The 19,267-nt window shown below is 38.4% G+C and overlaps 1 protein-coding gene across 2 annotated transcripts in view; it reads right to left on the bottom strand.

The window, feature by feature from the left end:
- TMEM135 (transmembrane protein 135) overlaps window positions 1-19,267 on the bottom strand; it is a 192,627-nt gene that overhangs the window by 112,458 nt on the left and 60,902 nt on the right. Inside the window, exon 5 of one of the 2 annotated variants that reach the window (XM_059816739.1) lies at window positions 2,770-2,835. The exons of the other annotated variant lie outside the window; for it this stretch is intronic. Coding sequence (XP_059672722.1) covers window positions 2,770-2,835 — 66 coding nt within the window. The remainder of the gene's footprint in view (window positions 1-2,769; window positions 2,836-19,267) is intronic. 2 annotated transcript variants of the gene reach the window in all.

Genomic DNA, 19,267 nt, shown 5'->3' with positions numbered 1-19,267 from the left:
ATACTGAATCCTGAAAATTAATTATGTCTCTGGGTTTGATTCCCTCCCATGGATGCTACTACACTTCAATCCAACCAGGAGCAAGGAAACTGCTGAGACGATTCTTCAGGAACCTTTATGATCTATATCCCCCAGTTAAATAATTTTTAGCACTATGTACTTAAATTTGATAACTACTTTTGGCAGCACGCTTCTCTAAACACTCAACAGTAATATTACAAATCACGTGCAAAAGTCAAAAAAACAGTACAACCTAATTTTTCAATTTCTTCAAGAATAATAAAGGAAAAAATTAAAAATTCTATATGCATAAAGCCTTGATGAGTCCCAATGAATGGGGAAAGGTTAGAAGGAGAAGAAAAGGGATTTCTCATAGACATCCAATCTTATAAATTATAAATCCACCTGGTGATGACAGCTGGATTATAACAGATAGTTTTTCCATGCACTTTGTTTTGCCTGTATAGAATAAATGTTTGTGCATTAATCTGTTCAGCTGTGCAGACAGAATATTGTCTTTTTATTAATTTATGAATTTAAAACAAGTAAGTATTTACACGATTTTTGCCTTCTAGTATTGAACAATTTTACCCCCCTTAAATGTGGTTACATTTTTAAGTACTGCTACGAAACCTGAGCAGCACTTTTGCACATTTGGACTGCTGCCTCCGTAGTTTGGAATTTCCAATAAACAAGTTGCTCCGCTTTGATTTTCGCTGCCAAGCTCGCACTTCTCAAGCAGAATACAGTCAACATTAGTTCATATTCAACTTTTTTTCTGGCTCCCTTTCTACTTACACACTGTGCAAACATTTAGCGATTTCTTGGAAGAGCTAAAAAAAAATTAATATGACTCTTGATAATTATATGTTTCTTCTGGAAAAATTAATTTCATTTGATTAATGTCATTCCTCCTTTTGAGACTAAATAAATTATAATTCCACAATGGAATTTAATGAAAAGACCTTCCCCGAGTCAAAATATTTTTTTAACCTGCATATAGCCTGATAAAAATTTAAGAGAGGAAAAAGCTCTTTTTATTTCTCCCACTGCCTTCTTACACAAAAAGCCAACTCCGGACAATTCTTAAATGTTTTATCTATAAATTATCTAGCTTAGCATTAACTGCATTTCCACTGAAGCCCAGGAAATACCTCGAAAAATAGTGTCACAGGACACAGTACACCAATGTAAAGTTCACCATCATCAAATAGATGCACTTTCACCCAGTTCCTTTCTTGCTAATCATGGCTACATCCTCTCACCACTTATTTTGCTACTTCTCATCTGGTTCTCTCTAGCCCTTGGGGCGGTTTAATTGATAAAAGATCAGAGGGAATATCTGAAGAAAAAAGTAGAGCAACTTCTACCACATCAGCGAGCTGAACTGGCTCAACAGAAGAGGTTATCAGACACAGAAATGACTAATACCGTTCACAACAGAGATCATTATGCCTGTAATCATCCCAGTATTTTGCATTGCATGACACAATTTGTTACACTTTAAAAAAATGTATCATTTGATTTTTCCATAATTCACACCATTCACTGCGTAACTACGAGGATGGAGATTCCACAAACTCTCTGGGCAACCTGATCATTAAAACACAGACAATTAAGTACCCTTCACTGAAAAACACTAAACAGAGAGAATTTGGAAGGGTTGCACATACTCCGTAACTAACACTTCTGGAAATTGCATTACGCTCTTCTGTAGAGAAGAATGAAGAGCAGCACATAAGAAGTATAAAGGATCCATATTCAGAAAAGCTAAACCTACGGACAATGGCAGGACAAGAAATCTCAGGTACATCTTCAGACACTGATGCAAAGATATATTACTTCATTTCAAAAGAGAAATTAAGACAACTTCATCAGCATAAGGAACATTTTACAGCACAGCTGGGATTCCAGGGTAAGTCTAGGTCTAGATTCCAGATTGAATGCTGTGTCTACTATACGAACTTTTCAGAAAGTTACCTAAGAATTTGATCAAAATCAGATTGCCATGAAAAAACAGTAAGGTCTCTACATTTAAAACCCTATATACTGCAGCATCCAGCTGTGGCAATGACCAGATCAGTTCTCATTTCCAGTGTCATGACTGACTACAGTATTATTTTTTTGTTTAAATTAAATTCAACCTAAGCATAAATTCCACACCTAATATTGGAAACATTTAATCAGCAATGTTCAGAACAATGTTTACCTCATATAAAACCACAAAGTAGGAAACAAATATTCACCATCAACAGAAGCATGTATGAGCAACATAATATTCAAATATGTTTATCCTCTTCAAAATATTTCATGTATTAATACTTCATATACCTGAAGTTACTAATTTCTTGAAAGGAACAGACACAGGATGAAGTAACCTCTCCACAGCTACCCAATAACAAAGATCAACCTCATATGAATTTCTTTAAATTCTACAATTTTTAATAGAGAAAATCCAGTGAAAAATTACCTGGCTAAAAGGACAGTCTTGTGAGTCACTTCTATTATAATGCTAAATTATAATTCAGGCAAAGAGAAAAACAGAGTGTTTTTTGAAGAATACTTCATCTCCCACTGGGCAGGATTTAAATTCTTGTTCTCCTTTAGAAAAAAACCCTATAATGTAGGTATGCAAGTTATATATAATCAGCCCTCATCACTTACCTGAAGACAATGTGTCTCCCAAGAATTTATAAAGCTTTACATTAATAAAACATTATACCACATGGGGGGGTGGGGGAGGGAAAAAAAGGATATATTTAGCCTTACTTCTCCGTGTCTTAAAGGTGTAATAGCTCCTCTTGCTACTGCCATTCGGAACAATGTTTCTGTGGCCTGTATCAACAAACACACACACAAATTAGTTATTTAAAAAACAGACCACCCCGCTCATTAAGATTTCTTTCAACTTTCATAACATTTTTTCAAGTGTCAGCTACCTTTAGCACCCATTTTACAACTGAATCACTTCGGTAAGTTATTTAGAACAATCTGCACAGGTTAGGCAAAGGTTTACTGCACGGTGAGAGGTCTATCGAAGATTTTGGTCTCAGCTTAAGTAACCATCTAAACAGTGCGCGGTACCTCCCGCGACACTGCAGCAGATGCACAAGACTCTTCATTCAGGTCAGAGGTGCTCAGCCCCATATAATGGTCTTCCACAGGTTGTCAGGTAAAAGTGGGATAGTAGGGGAAAAAATAGCTACATGGTACTTTACAACTCATGAAACTAATTAATTTTAAAAATTGCTGTTTAATATTATACACTTAAATTAACAAACAAGTATCAAAAAAACAAGAGTCTGATGCAACTCTTTTCCTAAAAGCACCTGACCCCTCTTAACTCTTAACAATGGTGGCATTACAAAACACAACATGGTCATATGCCAATGACAGGGAACACAACTTTGGGGAAATCTTTAATTAGGTTAATCTTCAGTTAGGTTGCATACCTTTCTGTGTTAGTTGTCCCATTCTTTCTTTAATTCAGTGGGACAATTAGCACATACTTCTGACACAAACATAGATGACTGACTCTTAATTCAGGCTATAATACAAAAAAGCATACGTTCTGTATCACGTTCCTTTCTACAAGCCGGTTGCAAAAAGGCACGAAAAAAATTCACTGGTTACATAAAACCAAGGATTGGCACATCAGTATACACAAAACCAGATTTGTTTTAAAGACTTGTTTCCATAGCAAGTAGTGAAGCCGGTTTCAATTTCAACTGCAACGAAGCATGTTTTTAATAACTGGTTCTAATAAAAAAAATATATTCCAGCATTTAAGGATCTATGTCAAAAAGTAATTAGCAGGCTGTTTGAAAAAATGTTTAGAAAGTTTATAAATAAAAGTAGTTCGCAGTAGCTGATTAACCTTCTAAATAGCGATTTAAAAAATAAGCAGCTCAATGCTTACATGACTGCAAGACCTGCTGCATTGATGCTACACTACGTTAAGATAGCTCTATCTCAACAAATGTAATATCAAAGCCATCTCTTGAGATTTATTCCTCAGTCTTCCTAGATACAGGTTAAGTGGGGTTTACCCTTTTCTAAATAATTGCCTGCAGAAAAGAATTTTATAGAAGAGCTTTTAACTACCTTATGTTTCCCCCCCATCTATAAATGAATGCGTGAGCTCCAGAACGTTGAACTGCAAGATGTATTACAACATTACACTGCAAGATGTGTATGTTTTTTCATGTATTACAGAATTCTGTGATTTACACCTGCGACGAGGCAGGGCAATTGGCAAGTGCGATTCTTCTTCTCAAACCTTTCTTCTTTGACAGATGAAGTGAACCTCATACAACCTTTTGTATTTCCCAAAATTGGCTTCTTCACCAACATTTTTAAGGATGTTTCAACCAAATTGAGCATTCTGTCAATACAGCTAAGCTACTTTTGTTTCTTTTGAAAACCACTGGTGTGTGTGACTTTCTTTTCACATCTCCTAGTAAAAGATCTCTCTTAATACACTTGTACTCACATCGTTAATGCCAGATGTCAAAACCATTCAGAAACAAGGAAAAAAAAAAAATCACAGCAACATCAAATCTTGCACCACAGATGTGCTTCTATGGGCGCCACTCTTCATGTCCGAGTACCACAAAGAAGATTAGCACTACAATCACAGCTTCCTACCCAAACAGCGTGGGGGGGATGCGGCCACCTATTCATACACTGACAATGACAAGGCTGGAGAAAAAGTTATAGGGCTTTTAGGTATGCAAAATCCAAGAAGATACTTAAAGAAGTACATCTTTCAAAAGAGTAATCAGACCCAAACTTACTGCTTACTGAGGGGAGACCTTATCATTCTCTACAATTACCTGAAAGGGTGTTGTGGTGAGGTGGGTGTTGGTCTCTTCTCCCATGTAACTAGCAATAGAACAAGAAGAAATGGCCTCAAGTTGCACCAGGGGAAGTTTAGACTTGATATTAGGAAAAATGTCTTTACTGAGAGAGTGGTGAGACACTGGAACAGGCTGCCCAGGGAAGTGGTGGAGTCACCATCCCTGGAGGTGTTCAAGGAACATATGGACATGGCACTGCGGGACGTGGTTTAATGGGCATGGTGGTGTTGGGTTGATGGTTGGACTTGATGATCTTACAGGTCTTTTCCAACCTTAATGATTCTGTGATCCTGTGCTGGTGTAATGATTAAGGTGAAGGAGGTGGGCATTAGCAGAAAACGTTTCAAGTTTGTATCCTTTCTACAAAGAAAAGTAAGTGTGAATAACATGTTGACAGTCTAGTAAGGCAATGTCTTACATAGAAGAAGAACAAGATGAAACCATTCAGAAATTTCTTTAGCACCTTCACAAAACCGTAACATCACACAGACTAATGATAAAAGTGATCACGCTAGGAAAACTTGGCCAGTCTTAAAATCTGAATTTATCTGTAACACTTCTGGTTTGGACAAACTCACATATTGTCTTCAATTTCCAGCTTTTTCCTTTCTGCCCCACAAATGCAGGCACAAATAGAATTGTTTGGCAGAGACCATCCGGGTCATCTGGACCTACCCAGGGCCCCTTGGAGCAGGTTGCCCAGGGCTTGTTCAGGCATGTTTTCAGCAACTCTAAGGATGGAGGTCCCACAACCTCTCTGATCAACCTGTTCCAGTATTTCACAACGTTTTCAGTGACAAGTCCATGAAAAAATGCAATTCATAGATGACCTGTAAATTCCCTGTGCTTCCCAAAGAAGCACAGCCCAGTTCCCCAAATTCTCCATAAGTGGTGGAAACGCTTCATGCCAACCAAGTGGAAGGCCATCCTTTCTTCTGCAGTTTCTAGCTGTGACAAGCCAAGCCACACTGAAATCCCAAAACACAAAGCATCCTGCTGGCATTCACAGAATCAATAAGGTTAGAAAAGACCTGTAAGATCATCAAGTCCAACCATCAACCAACACCACCATGCCCATTAAACCATGTCCCACAATGCCACATCCACATGCTCCTTGAACACCTCCAGGGATGGTGACTCCACCACCTCCCTGGGCAGCCTGTTCCAATGCTTCACCACTCTCTCAGTAAAGACATTTTTCCTAATATCCAGCCTGAACCTCCCCTCACGCAACTTGAGGCCATTTCCTCTCGTTCTATCACTTGTCACTTGGGAGAAGAGACCAACACCCACCTCTCTGCAACCCCCTTTCAGGTAGTTGTAGAGAGCGATGAGGTCTCCCCTCAGCCTCCTCTTCTCCAGACTGAACAACCCCAGTTCCCTCAGCCGCTCCTCATCAGACTTGTGCTCCAGACCCCTCACCATCTCCGTCGCCCTTCTCTGGACACGCTCCAGCACCTCAATGTCCTTCTTGTAGGGAGGGGCCCAAAACTGAACACAGCATTCGAGGTGCGGCCTCACCAGCGCCGAGTACAGGGGCACGATCCCCTCCCTGCTCCTGCTGGCCACACCATTTCTGATACAAGCCAGGATGCCGTTGGCCTTCTTGGCCACCTGGGCACACTGCTGGCTCATCTTCAGCCAACTGTCGACCAACACCCCCAGGTCCTTTTCTGCGGGGGAGCTTTCCAGCCACTCATCCCCAAGCCTGTACAGGTTGAATATGGAGGAATAAGCATGGGGGTGGAGAAATTTAAAATGTAAATTTAGCAAAAAACCTCTGGTTTTTTTAAATGTTAAAGACAAACTCCATGATACTTAATGCTCCATAACGAATAGGGGAAAAAAAGCTGCATGAATGAAAAAATCCCACAACAGTAATGAAAAAAGAACAATATGCTCGTACACCTTGTATACTCTCTGAAATTCTGTATGTGGTAGTATCTTGCTGATAGTAAAAGGACCCCTACAAACATCAAATCTACTTTGACTACAAATCCAGTTTATTGAACACATCTTCCCTGGTATATTCTTGGGTTTCAATTTCAAATCTACCAAAGTTATTAGTATAATAATAGCCAATATTCATGCTGCATAATATTCTCATACAACTTGTTTCAATATTGATGAAGTTTAAATCCATTAAACACAAATGTTACAACTTTAAATACATTTCTTAAAAAAGTATTAAGTATATTGAAATAGGAAGTTTTTTTATTAAATTGGATTATATCCGACAAAAACGTGCAGAATACTGCTCTGTCAAAAATTAATCTATCTTTCAACACAGGCTACCTAATAAAATAATTTCTCGGACTTCTTCAGCAATAGATTTCTATTGGAGAAGTTTAGCATACTTTTAGGCAACACGTCAAAACTTCCCTTCTGCCCCACAGAACAGGCTTCACGGCTCTTTTGGTTCACAATTCACAGTATCCTTGAGCAGAGGCACTCACACCTACATGCCATTTAGAATAAGTTTAATTACCTGGTTGTAATGTCAGCCCTTTTCAATCCTTAAAATATCTTCCAAAATGCTTGCACATATTTATATTAGACATTTGTCCACTGAATGCCAAGTTTTTACATACATTTACTGCTTCCTAATTTGAAGATGCAACATAAATTACATCAATTTTTAAAAGCTGAAAAAATGAAAATAATCTGGTATTTTATGTTAGGATGTGTAACTGTGACTATGAAATACAACCGATTGGAAATACTTATCACTGTGTCAGGATAACCGATTAAAAAGGCAAAAATGTCCATTTAAGAAATAATAATAGTTTTCCCAAAGAAACTGCCAACTAGGAATTTAGATCATTTTTAACTGCTTCTGCCTCTGTTAGCATTAAATATTTCATTACAATCAGATTTTTTTATGAAGCTGTAAAAATTAAAGATTTATTTGCCTTCAATTCACTGTGAATAAGCCTTAAATAAGAATCATTACAGGCTTAGGCAATGACTTTAGATACTTCTATTCAGAGATGCGAGTCAGAAGTCCATAAGAAAGGAAATTATCAACAGATGGTTTGAGTGATCTCAGTGTGAAATAAATGTGTTCCCAAGCTGATAGTTACCGAATCCTGAAATTGTTCTTCATTGTAAGGAATGTATACTGTGTTACATTATACGTGAGGTGAAATGGCAGCCTCATGTATCTTACCACCCTGTAACGCTGTGCAAGCTCTAATGTCATCTCCAGACAAAGATGACCAACTGTTCCTCCTCCAAGAAAGCAGTCGCTTCTGTTCAAATTCCTTGCAAGTGGGTTAGGAAAAAAAAAAAAAAGAAACCACTTGTATGAACCAGAACTAAAGTGGAAAATAATTGCTCATTATTGATGGAAATTGTAGGAAAAACAGCAAGAAAAACAGTACTTTAGATTCCAGATGTTTTGAATTTTCTAAGTATTCACAAAAATAAAATGGTTTTATAATACTTCATAATTCAACAGTTTTGTTTTATTGTTTTACCGAAGTTAAACTCCAAATGCAAGCAGTGGAGCAGACTGCTAATGGAAAATAATTAATTTACAAATGCATGCTTTTTAATCACCTGACAAATTTTGGCATCTACTTCTAAATGTGCATTTAAAAAAGAAAAAAAAAAACCTTTTTAAAGATATGTCCTGAGAGGCACAGATCTTTGGAAGACATTCATAGTAATCTACAGATTTAATTAAAATGAAAATGGTGCAATTTGTTATAAGAATAAAAATGGATGGAATACCACAAAAGACTTTTTTTCACTCCTATTAAGTTTGCTGATCTTGGCTACAATAGTGAGCTGACAGCTCTGGCCTGTAAAATTTGTGTTTCTCCACAAAAAGCAAGTTACATTAAAAAAAAGTCCTTGATAGCCCATCGAAATCATCAATAACATTCTTCAACTTGATTACATATTGCAAATGAACTATTGTTATAGCCCTTATTAGCTAACCATCACACAGCTTTTGAAAACAAGCACAAGTGCTATACAAAAGAGATTAGGTGAGATTCAGAAGCAATAAAGAATAGGAAAATGTACAAGAAGTTTCTGAAATAATTTTTTTCCTAATTTCTGTCCACGAAATTTCAGGTTTAGGGCAACCCTCTCCATCTAAACCTTACTCCAGGTGACAGATTTAACTTAACTGATGAGCTTATTTATTGTTACAGCTTTTGATGAAATTACTACAATACCAACGTAGAATTTACTGCCATTCTATTTTATTAATTTAAAATATGTTAAAATACAACACTGAAGCTGAACTCACACTTTTAAAGAGACATATATTTAAATTCTTATTTTCTGGAAAATCATAAAAAATTTCATTCATTCCATTTTACAGGTGTGAATTCCATGTACCTCTGTCTTTTAACTTTAAAGGAGTCTGAATGCCTCTGCCTTCATTACTGAACCATTTGAACCTTACCTGTACAATGAGTAGATCAGTATATACTTGACATATGTGAGACATATTCAGACACTAGCAGATCAAATTACTTCTTACCTTTACCTTCTATAAAAGCAACTTAACTATGAAGTCTATAAAGACTAAACAATTTAAATCCCACCGTAAAGCATGTTTTACAGAGCTCATGATAGCCTTGCACCCATTTTCTGAAACGTCTCTAATTTTTTTTTCCATTTTCAGCTTTCAGAATGCGAACACCAAGAGAAAATACTGCACCAAACACCTAGCTTTGCATTCGGTAATATTTGATCTCCCTTTCCCTCTGGTTACCTGTACAACATTTGTGCACCTTTACTACAAGGATAACACAATTCTATTATAGAATCCCATTTTACTGCCTGCTCCAAATGAAAAAAAAGATGCACATGAGGAATGGAAGGACTCATAGCCGCCATATTCACAAGTCCCAACAATTCTCAGCTTGCAGGACTATCTTGTGGAAGGCCTGGATGCACAAGACAAGGGCCAAATCTGCTCTAATTTATGGGGGTGGAGGGAAGACCAGCTTGAAGATTAGAGGGCAGAAAGCAAATAGAGCACATACATGGCCACGTATCTTATACAACAGAAGCACTAACTGAAAACGGTTCTCCTTTCTCAAATAATAAATGTATGTCGATTCCCTAACTAGATGTTTCAGGTTTTGTAAAACTCATCACTAATATAGCATGAATAAACCAGTATTAAAAGTAACAAGATTAATAGCACAGGTAGCTCTTTTTGAGTTAGGTCTTGCTCCTTCCTTAGAATTGTAAACATAGGTTCAAATTTACACACAACTATTTGACCAGTTCAGTGCAATTTTATTACACTAACAAATTCCATTTGCCCGTTGAACTACATCTGCAATTTCAGGGTTAATGAACTCTCTTACAAATTCATTTACTTCTACCCTACTACCTAAGTACCTTGAGCTTCATAACACCCAAAAGATAATACGCATGGTGGTGACGGACTTTGCATTTAGCCTTCGCTACGTCTCCACTGCAGGAACACCCCCTCGGTGCAGACCGGCTCACGAACCTCAGCCTCTCCTTAAAAGAGCTTTAAAACTTACAGCTGCAGAACACACATTCAACAAATGAACCAAGCACAAAACTAATCAAGCATCGTGTGCTGCCAAGAGGATGAAATAAAAGCATTCGTATTTATTTATCTTAATCTGAACCCAGTAGTCTGCAGTTGTGGCATTTGTAACTTTTTCCAAGATTATGATAATTTTTTCCTTCTCCTGACTTCTTCTCTTACCTGTTCTCTTCTCCCTTTCCTTCCTCGCACCCCCCTCCCAGAAAATGCTTGGTATTTAAATGGGATTCCTGGTCCCAGCCTGTAACTGACTTCTACCTTTTTCCAGTTTTCTCTGCAGAAAGGACTGAACAGCTCAACGCTGCAATTAACTAAGTATCAGGAAGCCAGAAAAAAAATAAAATCCAGCAGTATAATGCTTATGAACTGAATTATCCAAAGACCAGGCCAGCAGCCAGCATGGGAAACTGGAGAAATAGGCCATTTAATCTCCTCTGCCTTGACAGAAATGCCAGAGAAAGGAGGTCCAAACAAGGCTGCATCACCACCAGCACTGAACAGAGGTTTCTGCATCTGAGAAGCAAACCACCAAAGCCAGCTAAAGCCTTTCCAATCGCACAGCAGAAGGACAGAAAACAGCTGCAAGCCAGCCTGCAGAAAGCACATGACAACCGTCAAAAATGGTTTTGATTAGTAATGCTGCCAGATAGAATAAAAGATAAGAGCTGAAAGACCACTCTGGCCAGCCCAGGAATATAAGAGCACACTTGTACATAGCCAGTGCTCCCCCGGGACTCAGGGGCAGCAAACTCTTCAGATTTCCAGCTCCAAAATGGTGAGAAGCAGCACATCCACCCATCCATCCATCCTGTACTGTCCCTGCAGCAGGAAGACTTCCCACCTCCCTCCATCCTGTTTGGAACTGATCCATGGGGGAGGTTTCTGCTGCCTGGCCGGTGGCCACAGGAACTACGAGCAGAAACAACACGTCTGTCCAGGCTTGATGCAGCCACCAAGCGTCAGGGTAACAGGGCAACACTGTCCTGAGCCCACAGCTAAACTGAACTCCAACTCTATATAGACTCATAGAATGGTTTGGGTCGGAAGGGACCTTTAAAGATCATCTAGTCCAACCCCCTGCCATGGACAGGGACATCTTTCACTAGATCAGGTTGCTCAAAGCCCCATGCAACCTGATCTTGAACACCTGTAGGGATGGGGCATTCACAACTTCTCCAGGCAACCTGTTCCAGTGTCTCACCACCCTCATCATAAACAATTTCTTCCTTATGTCCAGTCTAAATCTACCCTCTTTCAGATTAAAACCATCGCCCTTTGTCCTGTCACTACAGACCCTGGTAAAAAGTCTTTCCCCAACTTCCTCATAAGCCCCCTTCAAGTATAGAAAGGCCACAACAAGGTCTCCCCAGAGCCTTCCCTTCTCCAGGCTGAACAACCCCAATGTTCTCGGCCTCTCCTCATAGCAGAGCTGTTCCAGCCCTCTGATCATTCTTGTGGCCCTCCTCTGGACCCGCTCCAACAGCTCCATGTCTTTCCTGTGCTGAGGACCCCAGAGCTGGATGCAGTACTGCAGGGGGGTCTCACCAGAGCGGAGTAGAGAGAGAGAGAATCCCCTCCCTCGACCTGCTGGCCACGCTTCTTTTGAGGCAGCCCAGGATACGGTTGGCTTTCTGGGCTTCAAACATACATTGCTGGCTCATGTCCAGCTTTTCATCCACCAGTACCCCCAAGCCCTTCTCTGCAGGGCTGCTCTCAATCCCTTCATCCCCCAGCCTGTATGGATACCGGGGGTTGCCCCAACCCAGGTGCAGGACCTTGCACTTGGCCTTGTTGAACTACTTGACTACATCTCTGCCTGCCCATCCGCTCTGGCTCCTTGCTGTGCTTTTCTAGCGCCTGGCACTGCTGGTCTGAAGAGCACTGGTGAAGATCACCATGAAAGAAAGCTGATAGATGAGAAGGAAGGGTGTGTGCCGTGGCAATGAGCACCAGGATGTTCCTGTAGAATTCGTTCCCAAGCTATCATAAATAAGTGAAGTCAAACTCTTCTGTGATACAAGTAAAAGCATACTGAGGTCAGCTTTCACAGTCCACCCACAGTTCCTCATAGAGCTATTGGGACAGATGAGAGCAAAATCCGAAGACCACTGATTCCTATTCTCCGCTCTAACCCCTGGAAAATGGCAGCGATTTAAACACTCAATGACACCGGCAAGCTATTCCAGCAGCCTTGGGTCTTGTAATATAGACATTTTTAAGTTTCACTATGACCACTAAATTAATGAGAGCTTCATATTTAGGCAGCTTTATTTCATATTATCCAAGCATGTGTTCTGGAATTCCAGACTAATTTAAATACAGTAATTTACAATTCCTTTATCTGCCTTCATTGACCAGAATTTCTTGTTAGCATGAACTCTGAGCGGGTTCAATTCAGTGCATTCCCTACAAGCTTTACAAGATTTATGTTTAATGTGTTTCACAACCATGGTCCTTTTTCTTTAGGGGATTACCTCATCTTTTACGTTTCCCACTGGCAGCAATTTTAAGTAGTAGCTCTCAGTATTTGCAAATGGAACAATAATTTCTTTGTCTCAATTGGTTTGTTTCCATGTATTGTAATTTACCCACAGAGTTATGAGTTAAACTAATACAAACTTAATCTAAAAAACATTTTCAAACTAGTGATTTATCATCACCATGCTGTAAACAATAAGTATTATAGACTACATCTACTTTGGATGAGACATTCAACTCACTTACCAACCTTAATGTTTAAACACGTGTATCTCACACAACCTTTCTGAACTAATTAGAAACAGAACACACAGGTTAATGCTATTTCATTTTTGCTGCAGCTTATAAAAAAGTATCCCTCCTCTGTCTAGAAAAGTTTCCCCAACATTGAACAACAGCTAAATTATTTTAGATGAATGATATGTGTATTCTGGAGATGACCTAACAAAAAATGAATTAGTGTGATTTATTTATCACGTGCTGTTGTGTACAAGAAAAAAAATCAAATGCTGATTGTAACTGATTAAAATAATCAGCGAGAAATTTAAGAAAGTCACATATTATATGGGGAATGGTAATTAACTACTAACATAATGCAGTATTCTGAATTATTTTTTTAAAAATCAAGGGGTTTCTATTTTAAGGAGAGATAAAAATTTCGGGGCTTATAGCAATATTTTGAGAGCTGGCAGAAGCGCTGGTCAGCCTCTTCCTGTTCTTGAGAAAGCTGTTCTTATTTTGCCCAAGAGTAACTAACAGAAATCTTCACTTACAGGCTGCAAATGAAGCCATTTCAGATAAACTGAACGAGCCAGATTTCTTCTTCCCAAGCATCCTTCTTCAAAATTGGCATGACAACAGCACCTCCAGGGTCTGAGAATAGCCTTCTCTGCCAAGCAGTGCGGGGCCCACAGCAAAGCGCACTTGCATACTGTTTTCTCTTTTCAAGAAAGGCAGGAAGCTTTTATCATAAGACCAATCTCAGAAGGAAGTCACACTTCTCCTTTACATACACTATCAGAAGGGCCACATCCATTCTGAACACTAAGACTGTTGACAGAAGCCGAGTGCAATTGTACTCCAGAAGCCCAGCTTTTTGATCATCAAGGTTTTGACGTAACACCTACCCACAATCGTGAAGACTTTATGCAAACATGCAACAGCCAAAAGTAGTAAAGTCTGTCAAATCTGCTCAAACAAAAATTACGAGAACTCGCCACCTCTAATTTTGTGGCTAAAGAATTCTGAATTTCCAAAAACATCACAGAATTCACCAATGTATAGGAATTAAGTTTAAAACACTTCACGTCTGTCTCTGTCATGCTAGGAGCTGAATACTCTCTTTCCTGCTCTTGAACCTTTTCCTCGAAGAGAAGCTAACTGGACCGACCCTCCCAACTGATGAATTACTGTAGCCAGCCCAGCAGCACAACTGGAGGGCAAAGACCAGATGCCATAGCAGGAAAAAGTGACTCTAGCAAGCTAACGTAGTAAAATGCCCTTAAAAATCAAGGCATCAGCCAGACTTAGACTCAAACCCCCTGAGGATGAAGTTGGCTACAACCTCCATATCCTGAAGCACATTAGATCCAGAGAGGTTTTCAGTCAGGACTGCTCGACAATATTGCAATCGCCAAAATTATTGTCGTGAATTGTCTTCAACGCTATGAAAAAATCCTTGCCTGTGTATAATGACCTGGTAATTATTGCCAACTAGCCAACTAGCTAATCCTAACAATAACTGGGCGTGGTTTGATATAGGGGAAAAAATCTAGCCTACTCTAACACAAAAAATGCGAGACTTGCTTTCTACTATCACACAGCAGTTGTCGCATGGGATATTAGCCTTTCATCAAAATCTGGTTGGTTGCTGTAGGCAATGGTAAAAGAAGGAACTAAAGCTACGAGGCAATCAACGCCAGGTCTGTAAAACCCCTGCTTCACTTTGCTCACAATTTGCCTTCCAAATTTTAGAGAAAGCAAGAACCACCACAAGGAGATTATTGGCTAAACAAATAAAGTTAACGTAAAGAGCTGGATTCCAGCTTTTGTTGTTCTTATCCAGTATCAGGCAAGACAACTGAAATATGGAGGGGGGTTCTGTAAATATGTACACCGTGGTCTTCTTTCCCAAGGGTAGAAAATCAAGAGGCCCTAAAATCTACTCCTGATTGTATTACTATGGTAATTCCTCCTCCAAAAGAAGAACAATACTTTTCACTTACGTCCCAAAGTCATGAAGAATACTGAATTAGTTATTGCCATCTACCACCTTGAGAACATACAATTAAAATTCCAATAGGCTGAAAAACGTACACTGACTAATTTGAAGAGAGCGAGGGGCAAATGCCTCACAATGGAGTGAAAACAATCTTCCTCTTTGGCCTGTTTTTAAAAATAACCTTCTCACACATGTAAGTGAACCATAAGACTGTAATGTAAGATTTTGCACTCCAAGTGTAACTCCTCTCATGATGACATGGAGAGCTTTATTATTCAGTATTGTTATTCAGAAGTGTATTATTCTCAATTCTTATTATACTGAAAGATATGTAACCTTAAGGCTGAAGCATCATGTTAGTAACAAAAACGTGAAATCTGTAAGAATAATTATCCCTGAAGCTAGCTTTAGAAATCTAGAGAAAATAAAATACTACAACGAAACTTAAAAGAAATATAAACTACTTAAAATACAGAAAAACTGTGTTAAGCACAGGTCTCCACCAGTGTCACCTCTTAAACAAGTACATAAATTTAACTACAAATGTGTTCATTAGAGTAACATTTAATCTTAAATTTCCTTCTTATTTTTCAGTGACTATGATATCAAAGATTCAGTTTCTTCCAGCAAAAGACAATAAATCCAACAAAGAGCAAAATGCACCAACATTACAAAAAAGAAAAGAACCAAAGAAACATCCAAGGCCTTTAAGAAAGAAACTTTTTGCACATTAAAGTTAACAGAAATTTTACAAGGTACTTAAACAGAAAAATGTTAGCCCAAAACATGGCACTTGAAAAAAAAAATCTCATACGCATCATATTAACCAAATTAATCTAGAACAAAATGCTTCTCTGGAATTAGTGTTTTATTCATGATGAATTTGCACTATTAATCTAAATTTTTGTAACACTGCCCAATACACAATTCATGTACACAAAGACGAAACCATTAAATTCTCATTTAAATTATACCTTGAAAAGCAATTATCTGGAAAACCTTGCACTCACATTTCATTTTTGCAGCACGAGACCAGAACTAATTGAATTATTACAAGAATTAGCAGATTAATGTCTGATGGTACATTAAATGCAGGTTCGTATATTCTGTCATAATAGTCTGCTCTGTTCATAAAACATATTATTTATGCAAATAGGAAATTTGCATGCCCGAATGCACAACAGATGACATTCACATGTAGCAAAGACAAAGCAAGAGCTTTTTAAGCCTGCAGGTGAGTTTGCACATTTCTTAGGATAACACAGGAAGCATCACCAGTAAATCACCTGCTAGATTTACCAAATCCAAAAACTACAGCATGGTCCTAAGATACTGCAAGTGATGCAAAGCTGTACCGCAATATTGGGGAAGTAGGGATGGCAAAGATGAGATGGCTTAAACTTGAGTTTAAGGTCAAATTCTTACCCCCCACCCTAGGGGCAGACAAACCAGAGCAACCCTTCACCAGACCACTTTATTCACCCTACACTTACTCATTCTTTCTATGTTAAACATGTAAGGAAGCTAAAAACACTATACAGATTTTAAGATTCACAACAAACACTTTAACCAAGTACACAATAAAAAGAAAGAGGATTTTTGACCAGGAACAAAACGTACAGTTATTCCTGGCAAGGTTTAAAGGTAGCAAATACATGTAGGTCTGTTATAGAAACTGCACTGGATTGCATGGACAAGCATGTTCATTTGAACGTCCTGTACATTAGCACAGCCAAATAATAGCTCATAACTCTTGGGGAAAAAGTCCACACTTACAAGAAGAAGGAACTGTATAAGGAATGTAGCAATACTAAAAACAACTTAGAGACCGTGGCAGACAATCAACTGAGCCTAAAACCTGCTGTGCTCCCCATCAAATGAGCAAATTAATTCTGATAAGTGCAGAAACATCAAATGGGCTCATAAATCAGACTGTTTAATGTCTCGTCTGGGCTCACACTTTAGAAAGCTTTCAAAACATGGCTGAAGAACCATGCATCTGTTTTGCAAACATTAGGAGTAGCTAAAAACAGGTTAAACTATCATGTATCAGACCAGGTCTTCACCACAAGCTTTTCCCTCTCACCTCAGATGTTGTTAAAAGTCTCACCTCTTCACTGAGATAATGTACAGGAACAAAAAAAAAAACCCTGAAGCTGCTAAAACTGATGGGCTTCATTGGCATTTAAAGGAGTTGCATAATCAAAACATCAGAAAAATTGTTAGCATGAATTAACAACGGTAGGATGCTCCCCAGATGGAGCTGTGTTACAGGGTTTACACTAACACAAGGATCTATATGGGAACACTTCGTGATAGCAGTCAGCTCCTTCACCCAGTAGAAAGAGGGAAGGATGAATTATCTTTTTACAAAAGCCTCCAGATAAAACAGTTTCAACAAGAGTACCGAGGTGTGTTTTTGTTGTTTCAAACACAGGTCTTATCAAAGGAAGCAGCAGATGCTCATCTGTGTCAACTCTTGGTTTAAAGCTCTAGTAGCTGTTAAAAAACAAGTTATCAACCAGAAGTCTACAATAAAAGCTACTGGGAAAGGTTTGTCATCAAGCTGGGAGAGGTCAGTCAAACCAGCCATCAAATTACAATGGCCACTAAATCCTATTCCAACATTGATCCATTTTCACTGAGCCTGAAAAAGACCCTTCAGCCCTTCTTCCCCCCTAGAAAAAGAAGGTGGTATTTTATGTTTTACTTTTAATTATTCTGACTCCTACCACAGAGGGTCTTTCTCAATTTCTTCCTATGCACCAAGCTTTCACTTCCACAACGTACTACTGATGGGAGGCATACCAACACATGATCATAAGCAGCCAGATCCCATTACAGCTTCCAAAATGCAAGTGCCACAGAAACGTGGAGACGTGAATCGGGATTAGGCTTCAGAAGCTGCTGGAGTCTCTGTGGCTGGCACCCACGGAGCCAGAAATGCAGAATGAATGGATCTCTCAGTGTTTTATAGTAATTAGGTACATTTCTGAAACTGGTGCTTCGATTGCTTCGTCTGCGCTAATTGAGCACAATGCAAAACACTGCTCTGAAATGCCAAACGGCAAATTTAACAACCTTATAAAGGAGCCAGGAATACAGATTCTTTTTTTTTTTTTTTATTATTAAAGAAAAAAAACACTGACCTAACTTGTCGCTACACAAAACAGAGAGCTGGAAAGTGTCCAAAATTGCTCTGTAAGTGTTGTTTTATTAGCCTGAGACTGTTAATAAATATATTGTAAATGAACTTATACCTGCTTGGGTGGATATAAAGAAACAATTGTATCACTGTTCTTACAATGTTTACAATTTACTCTAGTTCTTCAGTGTTTTATCCTAGTTATACTGTTTCCTACACCAGTTTACCTTAGCAACTGACATTTATTTGGTCCATAAATTACCCTAATGCAGTTTAGTGCTCTTTCATAAATTTTACAAACACAACACTTACAGAACATAGGCTTGTATTAATTAAAGCCATGCCTACACAAATCTAACATTTCCTTTAACATTTTTACTTACTGCTAATTCTGGAAAACATACAGATGGACAAAGGCTTTCTCTTCCCTTTCACCAGGTGTGTTTTTAAAGTTTTTATATACATATAAATGTGTATTTTTTGTGTGTATCTTATCACCCATGTGTCACAGCTGATAATACACGATCTTTGACAGGAAAAAGACTGTCTTCCAAGGACTTGGCATACCAAGCTACAAATTAGATCCCTTCATTAAGAGAAACTTAATTAATTCTCAGCAATTTCCACTTTTGAATTTACCATTGCAGGACTTTCATTACTTAATTTACTTGTTAGAAACAGTTTAACTATTTCTAACTCTAGATGTTAAAAGTCTTTAAAGAGTAAAACTTGACGTCCGTAACGGAAGTTCAGGTAATTTGAAAAAGGGCTTGTTTCTTACAGGAACAAAAAAGGTTTGAGGTACATATTGATAGATAGATAAGGTAAATACCAAGGTAACTTCGTTTTGTAACTTCTTCATGCCTAAGTTTAGTTTTAAAAGGGAAAAATAAAGCTATTGTTACACAATACTGGCATATGAACATTCAATGAATATACTGAATAAATATTCAATAAACATAGCGATAGCAGTAGACTACACAATACAGGAATATATATATGACATATGTGACAAT

This window comes from Gavia stellata, chromosome 1 (assembly GCF_030936135.1).
Source record: "Gavia stellata isolate bGavSte3 chromosome 1, bGavSte3.hap2, whole genome shotgun sequence".
In the NCBI taxonomy this organism is placed as follows: Eukaryota; Metazoa; Chordata; class Aves; order Gaviiformes; family Gaviidae; genus Gavia; species Gavia stellata.
This window is presented reverse-complemented; position numbering and strand designations above follow the sequence as displayed.